At 36.6% G+C, this 15,853-nt stretch overlaps 1 protein-coding gene across 1 annotated transcript in view; it reads left to right on the plus strand.

Moving 5' to 3' along the window:
• The window catches only part of GTF2F2 (general transcription factor IIF subunit 2), a 154,528-nt gene that overhangs the window by 24,285 nt on the left and 114,390 nt on the right, over window positions 1-15,853 (plus strand). Inside the window, exons 3-4 of the mRNA XM_004759235.3 lie at window positions 2,178-2,196; window positions 3,912-4,056. Coding sequence (XP_004759292.1) covers window positions 2,178-2,196; window positions 3,912-4,056 — 164 coding nt within the window. The remainder of the gene's footprint in view (window positions 1-2,177; window positions 2,197-3,911; window positions 4,057-15,853) is intronic.

Raw genomic sequence — 15,853 nt, forward strand, 5'->3', positions numbered from 1 at the left:
TGACCTGAGCCGAAAGCAGAGGCTTTAACCCACTGAGCCACCCAGGCGCCCCAATTAATTTATTTTTTTCAGCGTAACAGTATTCATTGTTTTTGCACCACACCCAGTGCTTCATGCAATCCGTGCCCTCTCTAATCCCCACCACCTGGTTCACCCAACCTCCCACCCCCACGTCTTCAAAACCCTCAGATTGTTTTTCAGAGTCCATAGTCTCTCATGGTTCACCTCCCCTTCCAATTTCCCTCAACTCCCTTCTCCTCTCCATCTCCCCTTGTCCTTCATGCTATTTGCTATGCTCCACAAATAAGTGAAACCATATGATAATTGACTCTCTCTGCTTGACTTATTTCACTCAGCATAATCTCTTCCAGTCCCGTCCATGTTGCTACAAAAGTTGGGTATTCATCCTTTCTGATGGAGGCATAGTACTCCATAGTGTATATGGACCACATCTTCCTTATCCATTCGTCCATTGAAGGGCATCTTGGTTCTTTCCACAGTTTGGTGACCATGGCCATTGCTGCTATAAACATTGGGGTACAGATGGCCCTTCTTTTCACTACATCTATATCTTTGGGGTAAATACCCCGTAGTGCAATGGTGGGGTCATAGGGAAGCTCTCTCTTTAATTTCTTGAGGAATCTCCACACTGTTCTCCAAAGTGGCTGCACCAACTTGCATTCCCACCAACAGTGTAGGAGGGTTCCCCTTTTTGAACATCCTCTCCAACACATGTTGTTTCCTGTCTTGTTAATTTTGGCCATTCTAACTGGTGTAAGGTGGTATCTCAATGTGGTTTTGATTTGAATCTCCCTGATGGCTAGTGATGATGAACATTTTTTCATGTATCTGATAGCCATTTGTATGTCTTCATTGGAGAAGTGTCTGTTCATATCTTCTGCCCATTTTTTAATATGATTGTCTGTTTTGTGTGTGTTGAGTTTGAGGAGTTCTTTATAGATCCTGGATATCAACCTTTGGTCTGTACTGTCATTTGCAAATATCTTCTCCCATTCCGTGGGTTGCCTCTTTGTTTTGTTGACTGTTTCCTTTGCTGTGCAGAAGCTTTTGATCTTGATGAAGTCCCAAAAGTTCATCTTCACTTTTGTTTCCTTTGCCTTTGGAGACATATCTTGAAAGAAGTTGCTGTGGCTGATATCGAAGAGGTTACTGCCTATGTTCTCCTCTAGGGTTCTGATGGATTCCTGTCTCACATTGAGGTTCTCCCACTATTCCTTAGTGTGTATTCTTCCAGCCAAATGTGACTACATTTCATGATCAGACTCTTTCTGGCTTTGCTCAGCTGATACTTCAGATATTCCTGTCTCAGCCTGTTGAAATCCCGGTACTCTTCAAGACTTAGCTCAGGTTTTTTTTCTCAACTCTTGAAAGGGAAGAAATGGTGTCCTATCTGATCCTGGCACATTGGGGCTCTCTTATTTAACTTTAGTTAAAATGTTACAGATGTAATTTTTATATCTTCTGGCTGATGACAGAGATCTTTTTTTTAAAAAAATTCTTTTTAAAGATTTTACTTATTTATTTGACAGATCACAAGTAGGCAGTGGAAGGCAGAGAGAGAGGAAGGGAAGCAGGCTCCCCGCTGAGCAGAGAGCCGGATGCAGGGCTGGATCCCAGGACCCTGAGATCATTACCTGAGCCAAAGGCAGAGGCCTAACCCACTGAGCCACCCAGGTGCCCCATGAGGACAGAGATCTTAGACTCCGTACTTTGCTTATAGTAGATATGTAATATATGGCTTTAAATTAGACTATTACATAGGGTGTAGAAATAAAGATAGAAATTGTAAAGAGATCAGTGCTTGGTTAAAATATTAGGCAGGTTGTCGGGGCACCTGGGTGGCTCATTTAAAGCTTGTGATCTCTGTCTGTCAAATAAGTAAATAAATAAATAAAAATCTTTTAAAAAAATATTAGGCAGGTTGTAATAGTGTAAAGTGATACAAACTCATAATAACTACACATAGGATTAATGTGATTTTGTTTTTACTGTATGATTATAAGTAGGTTAGTTGAGGAGAGCCAAGGGTAAGTATTAGTTGATCTATGTAAGTGTCTTAGTCTGTGTAAATATGATGTAGTGTTATTTTTTTAGTTTTTAGTGTACACTTGAAGAAAACATGAAATCTAAATAAAAGTTTTTCCTTTCTTTTGTAGGAGTCAAGGAAGGACTGAGGTGAGATTATTTCTATGAAAATTTTATTTAAAACATAAGATTATTTTACTATGTATTAGTAATAGTAAAAAGAAGGTGGTATTTGCATTCTGGAAAACTCCACATCAAACTAGTTGCTGATGGTGAGGAACACATAACAGTGTAAATGCCACTTTTGTGTAAATGAATGGACTCCTGGTTGTTCATTCTTAGCATTTTTCTGCTTTGACCTAAACTATCCCATCTCGGTACTGTGAGGCTTACTGTTGCTTCAGTAATGCTTCAACATTATTTCAGTGTGACAGAGGCATTTTTGTCTGGATTTTTCAGGGCTTTAGATTTTGACCCAGTAAGTCTAGGATGTAATTGTGGCACCTATCACATAGTAGAGAAATATTTAACAAATGGTTCATAATCTTTCCTGTGTGGTTGGGAGATTAGTATTTCATGTTTATAAATCTTCTGATGTAAAATGTGATGCTCCCAGGGGCGCCTGGGTGCCTCAGTGGGTTAAAGCTTCTGCCCTCTGCTCAGGTCATGGTCTCAGGGTCCTGGGATTGAGCTTCCTTCTCTTTCTGCCTGCCTCTCCTCCTACTTGTGATCTCTGCCTGTCAAATAAATAAATAAAATCTTTAAAAAAAAAAAAAGTGATGTTCCTTTGGGGAGATCTGGTATATAGCAAAAATCATTTTGAAAGAACATCTAGTATGTGGTTTTTATTCTAAACCTCAATATTGCATTATCTTTGTAAATATTTAGTTGTATTTCTTAAAATATTAAAAAATGAAATAGTACCATGTACTCCTACACTAGTCATTAAAACCTAAAAAAAAAAAAATATATATATATATATATCCTCTGCTTTTGGGAGTGTTTAAGCTTTCTTAGTAAATACCTCACTTTTCCCCCCCCTTAAATACAATTGATTTCTTAATACTCTTACAATATTCACTCATTCAGCAAATACTGTTTCCCTTCTATGTGCCAGGCATTTTGCTATATATTTTTTATATTTATTATATATTTAAATATATATTTAAGTATATGTATTCATAAGGATATAAATGTAACAAGATACGATCCTTTGAATTCACAGACCTTAAGGGAAAAAAAATTATTTCTGTTTGGAAATAGAATTTCTTCAGCCGTAAACCACAGAAAACATTTGAAAGCTGTCACCTATCTTTATAATAGTAGATTAGTTTCATTATTCTGACAAATGGGAATATATTCTCTTTCTCTGCTTAAGATTTATTTATTTTATTTGGGGTGGAGAGGAGCAGAGAGAGTCTTCAGCAGATTCTGCAGTGAGCATTGAGTCTGAAGTGGGCCTTGCTCTCACAACTCTGAGATCACAACCTAAGCCAAAACCAAGAGTTAGCTGCTTAACTTGACTGCACCACCAGACGCCCCTGAATTCTCTTTTTATGATGAAGTATTAAAGGTTTTTTGGATAAAGTTTTAGAGAAATGGGTTTTTATTTTTTACATTTTCCCAAAATTTTATTATGAAAAAGTCAAACAATGTTGTAAGAATTTCATGGTTAAGAGTAATTAATATTTTATTACCCTTAATATATCACATATTTACTCATCAGTTTTAGAGAAATGTTTTAATGTCTAGAAACAAAGATACATGTTTTTTTAAAAGTATTTGTTTTATAATCAGAATTTCTGTGAATGATACTTTGAATACTTAAGCTTGTTGTAATAAGCTCTTGTTAATGTGTCTGTTAGGTGTCATTTACTTTGAATGAGGATCTTGCAAATATTCACGACATTGGTGGAAAACCAGCATCAGTCAGCACTCCTAGAGAACATCCATTTGTCTTACAAAGTGTTGGAGGACAGACATTAACAGTCTTTACTGAGAGCTCATCAGGTAAGTGGGAATAGAATTATTTAATGTGATTCCTGTATGTGTTGTATAGATTTTCTGTCTCAACATAGACTTTGAGGTCATTACCAAGGCTTCTCTACCTGTTGTTCTATCTCTATTCATATCATGCTATTTATTTTATTTCTCTAAGTACTTTCCTGTGATTAATGAAATTTTGGCTATTACTCGAGGGTTTAGTTTCCATTTGGGGTATGAAGAAATAGAACAAAGCAGATGGCAGATTGTGGTGCATCAAGCTGTCTTCTAGGATGTTGAAGAAACAGTATTCTGAGTTTTGCCAAGATAAGGTCATACTTGCCTGTTTTGGTAAATCAATATTCAGCAACTATAAGTTGTGCCTTAAAAAAATCTCTTAATATTAGGGAATATTTTAGTCAGAGTTTTTGCTTTTGTGGGTTTCAATATGAAGAGGGACTTTTTAGTGCAGAGAGATGAACTGTTTGTAATTGGTTTTGACTTCCAAGAAGCTGTGTTAAGTATAGTTTATAAATTTTATGTGCTCTCAGATATTTTACCAGTTCAATAATCAGGAGCAGGTGTTTCAGTTTGTGAATTAAATATAGAAGGAGCTTTTTTGCAGTGTACATCTATGTTTATTTTCATTGTTATTTGATTCTTAACCTTACCTGAATTTAGACTATTACTATTAATGCAGCAGGGCAGCTCACTTTAGTGGAGCTAACTTCTCATATCTAATTTAAAAAATTTATTGGTTGTCTAAAGAAAATGATTTGTGGTTTTGTTGTATCTTTTTTAAATATTACAAAGAAAGCTGTAAGAAATTATAATTGTTAAGAATGTTATTGTTTTAAAAAAGAATATGTTCAGATAAATCTTTTGTGGTGTCTTAGATTACCAAGTAGCTGTTATAAACTGATCAAAAAGACAGTCTTTTTTTCCCACCGCCCTCCTTGGACATAGAGTGTAACAAAATGGTAAATTATAGGGGTGCCTGGGTGGCTCAGTTGTTGAGCATCAGACTCCCGATTTCGGCTGACGTTGTGATCTCGGAGTCCTGAGACTGGAGCCTCAGGTTGGTGGGGGTGGGGCTTCTCTCCCCCTGTCCCTCCCCTTGCTTGCTCTTGCTCTCTTTCTCTCTATAAAATAAATAAATCTTTTTAAAAATACCCAAATGATAAATTACAACTTTTATATCATGTGGTTTAAGATAAAAATTTTGTTTTATTGCATTATTCTGTTGCTACAAATTTGTAATGTAGTATTATGGGAGGAAGAAAATGTTAAACGCATGCATTTTCTCTTGGAGAGGTTTCAGCTACTCAAGAAGTATTTATTGTATGCCGCGTTATGCAGGGCATAGCATAGGTGTATCCAAGGACTTCGAAATTTTTTTGTGATTGGCAAGATTTAGCAAGACCTATTGAACCTGTGAGGTTTTCTCTACTTTTGTGGTTGTCTATGGAGTAGAAGAGGCATACGGCACCAAAACAAGAAATAGGAGGCAGAACCTTGAACAAAAGTTGAACTACACTTGCAGAGAAAGGTACCTTATTTCAGCTTTTTTACATTTTACTAAGTTGCTCATTTTTCGAATGCATGATATATTATTTTTTTTTTTTTAAGATTTTTATTTATCCATTGGACAGACAGTAGTAGTAGACACAAGTAGGCAGAGAGGCAGGCAGAGAGAGAGGAAGGGAAGCAGACTCCCGCTGAACAGAGAGCCCGACGCGGGGCCCGATCCCAGGACCCCAGGATCATGACCTGAGCCGAAGGCAGAGGCTTTAACCCACTGAGCCACCCAGGCGCCCCTGCATGATATATTATGATATAAAAGATAGTGGTTTACAAAGGTGAGGTTTGTTACTCTCAAAATTCATCTTCCATTTTAATCTTATAAATCCTTTAGTTAGTATTGTGCTCTTTTTGAACATTTTGTGTTCATATTTCTGGTTACAGTGTACTCCAAAGTGAATATGGTATTACAAGGATTATCTTGGCAGGGATATGGAAGAGGATCAAGATTGTCATCCTTCTTCTGGAGTTTGGACAATATGTTCCTGCTTTGTCGAACTGTGGTGATACAAATGCAGATCTAAGTTACTGTTAGATGCTTCACACCCCAAGGAGCTTTTTTTTTCTTAATTTCTGTCATTTCTGTTTCATGTCATTGTTCCTTGGCTCTCCTTGTAACTTTCTGTGCTTTAATTTCCTTATTTGTGAAATGGAATAAAAATTATTTATATTTAGGTCTAAATAAGAATTTTTTAAAACACTTAGAATAGCACTCTACATAATAAATGCTCAGTAACGATTAGCTATTACTGTTATTAATTTTAGATCTTATTTTTTAAAGATCTATATATGTATATGTATACGTATATATGATTTAAAGTAAGCTCCAGGCCAAGTGTGGGGCTTGAACTCATGACCCCAAGATCAAGTATCACATGCTCTACTGACTAAGCTCACCAGGTACTCCTATATTAGATCTTACTTTTAAACACTTCAGGTTTCAAGTTTATTTTAAGGCATGTGCATGCATTTTAGCTTGTCTGTGTGTGTATCATCTGATTAACTTCAGCCAATAGAGATTTTTATGTTTGGTGTTTTTTGATTGCTTGGATGTCTGAGAAAAAGCTCTGTAGAGTTGCCGTTGTTAACAGTGTATTTCCTTGAGGGGCACTGTGTCAGTTGCCATTTCTAATCTTTAAGGTCTCAGTTCTACAGCTGGGTCCCTTGAATCTCTAGGGAGTCATGAATAGACAGCAGAGGCTTGTAATTGCATGACATATTTCAAATGTTAGATGTAGAGTTGCCTGGGTGGCTCAGTTGGGTGAGCATTCCACTGTTGATCTCAGCTCAGGTCTTGATCTCATGTTCGTGAGTTTGAGCCTCACACTGGGCTCCACACTGGGCATGGAGCCTACTTAAAATTCTAAAGATATATCTTTTGAATTTTGTATTTATACACACACACACACACACACATTGGAGTATTCCTATCTGAGGAAACATATTTTATTTTTAAGGACTGTTTTGGGTTGGCCCCTTTTTTGGTCCACATTTCTCTATGAAATTCTAAAATATGCATATTTTTCTGGGGAACAGGACTGTAGCTTTCATTGGTGACCCAAAAAAGCTTTAGAGTCCACACTCTAGTATTAGCTTGGTTGATCATGAACTGGCCAAAGTGTGAATAACTGAACCATTTTACAGTGAGTAAAGCTGTTTATTTTACAATGAAATATGCATAAAGCTGGCATTATTTTAAATATTTTTATGTTTTCCCTCAAGCATAGAGCTGTACCAGCTTATAAAAAATTGCTTTTCTTGGCTCTTCACTTTTTTTTTTTTTAATATATTTTATTTATTTATTTGACAGAGATCACAAGTAGGCAGAGAGGTAGGCAGAGAGAGAGAGAGAGAGAGAGAGGAGGAAGCAGGCTCTCTGCTAAGCAGAGAGCCCGATGCAGGGCTTGATCCTAGGACCCTTGGGATCATGACCTGAGCGAAGAAGGCAGAGCCTTTAACCTACTGAGCCATCCAAGCTCCCCTCTTCACTTTTTTTTAATAGTCTGTGGGTCTATAAAATGTAGAATTTGATAAGAAGAGTTAAAACCTCACTTGTTCCATGTGTTAGGAGTTAAATTTTAATAACTTTATTCCTTCTATAATACACATTTTGTTGGTTTTTGAGAGGCCTCCTTGAACCAATTTTTTCTAATGATTCAGTTCTACATATTAGAGTATCTTTGTGGGAATGGAGTTTGAGGAGACTGATGATATCTTTTACATTATCTCCTTAATACAATCTGCATTCATTTCATGAGTGTTTTATGAACACAATTTATTTCTAGTTGAGTATTCCTATCTGAGGGAACATGTTTTATTTTTAAGGACTGTTTTGGGTTGGCCCCTTTTTTGGTCCACATTTCTCTATGAAATTCTAAATCTATTTCCCTGTTAAATATTTTTATTAGCTAATATCCTTATCTTTCTGCCTTTGTCTAAGGAGAAATTCTTCATGTGTTTGGTCTTTATTTTTCTCCCCTTGGGTCTTTGGTTTAGTATTTTTAGCTACTATTGGTAATTAAATAACTTCAATTTCTTTGTAATTTACACCCCATCTTTGTTTAAACTTGGGTTTTCTTTATAATTGCAAATTCTAGACTAGAATTGTTCATTCATCTGTGTAACAGATTTTTTTTTAATGCTGGGCCCTGTGTTAGAATAAGGCTAGACTGGCATACCTGGGCGACTCCGTGAGTTGGGCATCTGCCTTCTACTCCGGTCATGGTCCCAGGTTCTGGGATGGAGCTTGTCAGGCTCCCTGCTGAGTGGGGAGTCTGCTTCTCCCTCTGCCTTTCCCTCTGCTTTTGTTGCCTTGCATTCTCTCAAGTAAATAAATAAAAATATTTAATTAAAAAAATCAGAGTTCTATTCAGCTGGGCAGCTGGTATCCTCACTACAGAAAGTGCTCTAATGGAGCTGTGTATAAAGAAGAAAAAAGAGTAAATGAAAGAACTGGGAATGACTTCAAATGTGGAGATAATATTTGAGCTGGACCTTGAAGTAAGCATGCCTTAATAGGAGGCAAGAAGGTAAGATAGAATGCATTTTTCTTGCCTCCAAATAGCCTGTTCTTCACTTTGCTTTCTCCTACCTGTCATACTTCATCATAATCTATCTAAAAAGCTATTAAATAGTCCTGGTTACATCAAAGCAAAATAGCTCAGTTGTGGATTTGATAGTCTAGTTTAGAGATTAAAAAGTTTGACCTGGTGCAGTGGAAGTGGAAAAGAGAATACTGTTCTAAAGATAGGAGAGGTAATTTTGACAGCTTTTGGTGATGAATTAACTGGGAGAATTGGATGAGTGGGAAGCCCAGAATGGTTTCCAGGCTTTTTCAGCTTGAGCATCTGGGTAAGTGGGGAGACCATAACTGAGTTAGAAAATATTGGAAGAGATGGGCAGGACTAAAACTGATGGACCATGGTGGTGGTTTTGCTCTAAGTTTTCATTATCTTTGACCCCTCTGCAGCAGTTCATTAATTGAGCAACTGATATTTGTACCTACTGTCTGCAGGACCTCTTTTATTTAGACTTGGAATACTTCAGTGAGCAAAAACCCAGCCTTCCTAGTGCTTACATTTTAGTAAAAGGAAACAGCAACAAATAATAAATGTAATGAGTAAATCTTTTTGCAGTCTAGAAGGTGGTGAGTTATCTGGGGGAAAAAAAGCAGAAAGTGCAATCAGGAGTCCTGAGTTGAAGTTGGGACTTTCAAGTTTAATATTTTAATTTATTTTTAAGTTGGCTCTGTACTTAACTTACTTGACAGTAAGGTTTGTATTAGTCATTTTACTCCTGAATTAAACCTTATGGGTAGGTTACTATGTCTTGTGCTTATCACCGTTGTGTTTGGGCTAGGATTGGCCAATAATGGGTGGGTGTATTAAAGCATAGGTGTTAAAATAGTTTATTTTCCCCAAAGAATTACAACTACTCTAAAGGTACATTCTACAATGGTTTTTAAGTGAGACGGTTTATTAGTAACTTCCTTCAAAGTTTCTTAAGACATTTGAGGTTCAAAATTGAATATTAAATTCCTTTCTCAGTTTTTTTCTTTCTCATTACATTTTTTGGCACAATTGATTCCTTTACTTTCTTTTTGCTAACTAGAGTAGTTCAGCAGTGTGTCCTGTAACACTTGGTTAACCACTCTACACATTATAATACCTCTTCCTGGGATAATAAAGCAGCTGAAATAATTGGAAGTATGTGTGAATATATTTGGTGGTGGCCTGCCTAATTTACTGTCAAGCCTGAATTTGGTAACATATACCAACACATATTTGTCTTAGAACACATTAGTTTAAATTGGAGGAAAACTGTTATAACTGTGGGAATGCTCTTTGCAGATGCTGAATTATCAATCATGTTGGAAATACTGTAGAATTTATAATCTGCCTTGTGTGGATTATTCTGCAGTAAAGGCAAATAAAGGTTAAATATAGGTAGTATTTTTATTTAAAGTTGAATTTTTGACTGTTAGTGGGAAACATTAACTTGGTATGTTTCCCCCATTTGTTGAGAATGGGATTTTAGCTGTATGATTTGCAGAGGTGGATTAAGCTTTACATATATGTGTATGTGGTTGTTAGCATTCATACTACAGCTGATTCTTCTGTTGTTGAATTTTTTTTCTTATCACTGCCTTTAAACATGAGTTACATTCTGTTGTTTATTAGATCAGCACCATATGCTTTGTTACTAGTTACCATGCAATGGGAGTCAGGTTTTATTTAGCCTTATATATCATAATTGTAGTTATTTTTTTTATAATTATTTTGTATCACTTCAATGCAATGGTTCTTGAACTTTTTGGTTTCAGGGCACCTATACATTACATGTTAACATAAATAATATTTATATGAAAATAGCCCTGTTTCCAAAAAAGAAGTAGATGGAAATGTATTTCACATTCATATCTGGTTTAAAAGACAAGTTGATTCTCCTCTCCACTTCTGAATTCAGTCTATAGCAGTATGTTAATTTTGGTTGAAGTATCTGTAGGAAATCTGATTTCTTACAAATACTAAGTTAGGAAAGGGAGGAGTAATTAATGAAATTTTCAGATACGTGTGCGTATTCTTTTGCTACTATACCAAAATTCTGTAAGGGTAGTTTCTTTTTTTTTTTAAAGATTTTATTTATTTATTTGACAGAGAGAGATCACAAGTAGACAGAGAGGCAGGCAGAGAGAGAGAGGAGGAAGCAGGCTCCCCGCTGAGCAGAGAGCCCGATGCGGGACTCGATCCCAGGACCCTGAGATCATGACCCGAGCTGAAGGCAGCGGCTTAACCCACTGAGCCACCCAGGCGCCCCTGTAAGGGTAGTTTCTTAAAGGTTTGTTGCCGTATAGAGTTTAAACCCAGATCAGTAAACTTTTCATACTCTGTTACACTGAAATCCATAGGTTGTGGGGTGCCTGGGTGGCTCAGTTAGTTAAGCATCTGCCTCCTGCTCAGGTCATGATCCCAGGGTTCTGGGATTGAGCTCCATGTCGGACTCCCTGCACAGAGGGGGTTTTGCTTCTGCCTCCTGTTCTCCGTGCTCCTGCTCTCTTTCTGTCTTCTCTCTCTGTCAAATAAATAAAATCCTTAAAAAAATAAAAAAAAGAAAGAAAGAAAATAAATCCATAGGTTTTAACTAGTACTTTGTGAATGGATTTTTACGTACGTGTGATTTTGTAACATCATATGTCCATCATTTGGAGAATGTTGGTTCACTGAGCTATGCACTTCTTCCACATGTTGACATGTTTCCTTATATCAAAATTTTGCATTTATTAACATCACTGATTTAATCAGAAAGTCTTTAGATAGCTGTCAAGCTTATGATGGGTGGGTATACATGTTTTGAAATTGGTACTTTTCGTTTTGAAAGTTTGAATTTTATTAACTGGCATCAAATGCTCTTGGTTGTTTCTTGGAAAGGTTGGCCTTATTCCATTCATTTTTGAGAAAGTAGATACCTGAGTCTGATAACTATAGTTTGTGTGTCTGCCCCCAGGCTTTCCACTCTGCCAGTGAATTATGTGCAAAGACTCTGTGGAAGGAGTAAGGAAGCTGGATTTTTTGCTTACTCTTGAGTAACGGCTATGCCACAGAACTGAACATTTGGAATCCTACCAGTTTCTGGCAATTTTATTCTTGTCAGGAAGAGCAAAAACTGAAGCAAAAATGTATGACTTTAGTGCTTTGTATTTTTCCTGAACTGCCAGCAAGTTTTGTGGCTGGTTCAGCTTTGAAATTTCTGCCAACTGCCTGAACCAGGTCTGCTCTCTGAAGTTGAACCTAATAGCAGAAAATGTTCCTTTATTCAGTGGCTGGAAAGAGAGTAAAAGGCATGTTTGTATTCTTTTCATATTTAGGTATGCACGCATAAATGCACGGTTGGTACACACTGTAGATTTAATAATTTGGGGATGAAGGTGCGGAGAAAAAAATTGAAGGATGAAATTAAGGTTTGGAATCACAAGTTATTTAAGGCTGATTTTTAAAATGAAATATTTCAAGCCTATAATAAACTGTATAGAATAGTTCAGAACTGTTTATATTTGCCATATTTTTTTAAAGGATATAAAATGTTCCGGATACAGCTGACATTCCTTTTTTTCTCCTCGTCCCATCCCACCTCCCTATCCAGAGGTAACCATTGTTCTGGAGTTCAGTGCGTATGTATTGTGACTCATTTGACAGTCTGCCGTGCTTACAACAAAAGTCTTAACAATTTTACTCAAGAAAACAGAATTCTTGGGGCGGCAGGGTGGCTCAGTGGGTTAAAGCCTCTGCCTTTGGCTCAGGTCAGGATCCCAGGTTTCTGGGATCGAGCCCCGCATTGGGCTCTCTGCTGCGCAAGGAGCCTGCTTCCCCCTCTCTCTCTGCCTGCCTCTCTGCCTACTTGTGATCTCTCTCTGTGAAATAAATAAATAAAAGAAAAGAAAAGAAAAGAAAAGAAAACAATTCTTTTTTTTTTGATGCACAATAATGTATTTTGGAAATTATCACTTCAAAAGAAAGGAGAAAATAGAAAATAAGGATAATTTTTAAGATTGTGATATAATTGACATGTATTGTCATTGTATGTATAAGTGTAAGTGTACAGTATGTTGAAGTGAACATTTATACTGCAGCATGACTGCCACTGTAGCATTCGCTAAACCTCTATCACGTCACTTAATTAACATTTCCTCTAGTGCTGAGAACATTTGAAATCTAATCTCTTAGCAAGTTTAGTGTTTACAATAGAGTTTTATTGCCTGTGGTCCCTGTATAGTATTAGATCTCCAGGACTTAGATATTTATTAGAAGAAAACAAAATTCTTTAGAGACAGTTTAAGCAGTGTCATCTAAATTTGTAGTAACTAGGAAAGTTCAGTGCTTGTATTGAATAGAGATTTTTTATTTTTTAGTGTAGAGTATATCTTGACAAGCCTTTTTATTGTTGTTTTGTTGTTTCTTTACTACATGAATTTTTTAATTCCCTAGAATTTAGTATAAATTATGCAAACAAAAGTATTATTAATGAGAAACCTAAGAAATTCAGTCCTATGTGCAAAATACCTAATTCATCAGTGGAAAATATAAGGATAAAAGAAGACATTTAAATTTTGTGTTAGCCTTGCCACCCATACATTTTTTATTTTGGTAATGTAGTCTCTTCTATATCTGTATTGTAGTAATCACACTGTTAGTATTTTGAATACGAGTCAGATAATATTTATAGTATTATTCTTCAGAAGAATTGATCTATAGTTGATGCAAGGAATATTGACACATTTGGCTTTTCATCAGTTTTAGTCATTGCTATGAATTTGTTGAAGTAACCTAAGTTTCCAGTTTTGTTACTCATGAATTCTGCTTTAATTTTATTGCTTATCAAACTCAACACTCAAAGAACAAATAATCCAATCAAGAAATGGGCAGAGGACATGAACAGACATTTCTGCAAAGAAGACATTCAAATGGCCAGCAGACACATGAAAAATTGCTCAACATCACTCAGCATTAGGGAAATACAAATCAGAATCACAGTGAGATACCACCTCACACCAGTCAGAAGACTAAAATTAGCAAATCAGGAAGACAGATATTGGTGAGGATGTGGAGAAAGAGGAACCCTCCCACACTGTTGGTGGAAATGCAAGCTGGTGCAGCCATTCTGGAAAAACAGTATGGAGGCTCCACAAAAAGTTGAAAATAGAGCTACCCTGTGGCCCAGCAAATGCACTACAGGGTATTTACCCTAAAGATACAAATTTAGTGATCCGAAGGGGCACGTGCACCCCAATGTTTATAGCAGCAGTGTCCACACTAGCCAAATTTTGGAAGGAACCTAGATGTCCATCAACAGATAAAGGGATAAAGAAGATGTGGTATGTTTATATAGTGGAATACTGTGCAGCTATCAAAAACCATGAAATCGTGCCATTTGAAATGACATGGATGGAACTAGAGGGTATTATGCTAAGTTCATCAGAGGAAGAAAATTACCATATTATCTCTGATATGAGGAATTTGAGAGGTAGGACAGGGGGTTGTGGGGGCTAGAGAGGGAAAAAAATGAAACAAGATGGGATCAAAAGGGAGACAAACCATAAGAGATTCTTAATCCCATGAAACAAACTGAGGGTTGCTGGGGGTGGGGGTTGGGGTTAGGGTGCTGGTTGATGTACATTGGGGAGGGTATGTGCTATGGTGAGTGCTGTGAAATGTGTAAGCCTCATGATTCACAGACCTGAATCCCTGGGGCAAATAATACATTATATGTTAATAAAAAAATTTTGTTGCCTAAAATCTACTGGAAGTTGCGGTTGTGACCTCTGTTAAATAACTTTATTTTGGACCTGTCTTCCCTGTGTCCTTGTTCGTGATTTTCATGGAGAATGTCAAAAAGCCTCAAGTTTTTATCTTTATCATATGTCTTATTTGCTTGTTGTTCCTAAAATTCAGTTTTTATCTCAATACTGCTCATTTTCTGATTTGTAAAGCTGTTAAGAAGAACTTAGGAGGGGTGCCTGGGTGGCTCAGTCGTTAAGCATCTACCCTTGGCTCAGGTCATGATCCCAGGGTCCTGTGATTGAGCCCCGAGTTGGGCTCCCTGCTCCGCCAGAAGCCTGCTTTTCCCACTCCCACTCCCCCTGTTTGTGTTCCCTCTCTTGTGTCTCTCTTTGTCAATTAAATAAATACAATTAAAAAAAAAAAGAACAACAACTTAGGAGGTTTTTATTATACCTGGAGGGACTGATACGCTGTACAAATGTGTTTCTCTTTTTTCCTTTTTGATTTTCTATAGCCTCCGGGTTATGAAGTTGGTTCTTTGTTTTGATTCATGTATACTTAAGATCTTAGGAAGACTTTGGCTTCTTTACAAAACCTACAACATGGTAAAATCAATTTTACAGTGTTACAGTACTTGAGGTATTAAAACTAAGTCTTGAAATAATGTTAATTTAAAACCATTTTAGTTGTTTTAAACTATCTTAATATTTTGAAAGTCATTTTCTTCGGCTGTTTCAAATAACTTTATTGCCATTGTTTTTTTTTTTTTTAAAAACCCCATGCAAGATTGTTGCACACAGACATGGTTTTTGTCTCTGGTTCTTTGAACATAAGTGTATTCTTTTATCAAAATTTAAAATTGAGAAAATGCAGTGTAGCTGATTTTTTTTTTTCTCTGCCATGTAGCCCCTTGTTATAGGAAGAGAAGAAACATTGCTTGGTTGGCTTTATACTTTTATTGCTTGAAACTGTATTCTTTTGATCTGGTGATAGTTCTAATACAGTAATTCCCTATGGGAAAAAGAAGCTTAAGACTTCAAAATTTATTTATTACTTTAAAAAGGAATTAATATTCTTTGTTGTTGTTGTTTTAATTTTTATTTTTTTAAGTAAGCCCCTCACCCAATGTGAGGCTTGAGCTCACCACCCCAAGATCAAGAGTTGCAAGCTCTACTGACTGAGCCAGCCAGCCGCCCGTCTACATGTTTTGTTTTAATTTAATTAATTTATTTTTAAAAAATATTTCGTTTATTTATTTGACAGAGAGAGACACAGCGAGAGAGGGAATAAAAGCAGGGGGAGTGGGAGAAGAAGAAGCAAGCTTCCCACTGAGCAGGGAGCCCAATGAGGGGATCCCAGGACCCTGGGATCATGACCTGAGCTGAAGGCAGACGCTTAATGACTGAGCTACCCGGTTCCCCTATTTCATTTTACTTTATTTCTTTTTATTTTATTACGTTTTATTTTAA

This window comes from Mustela putorius, unplaced genomic scaffold (assembly GCF_011764305.1).
Source record: "Mustela putorius furo isolate JIRA1106 unplaced genomic scaffold, ASM1176430v1.1 tig00000179_pilon_pilon_pilon, whole genome shotgun sequence".
In the NCBI taxonomy this organism is placed as follows: Eukaryota; Metazoa; Chordata; class Mammalia; order Carnivora; family Mustelidae; genus Mustela; species Mustela putorius.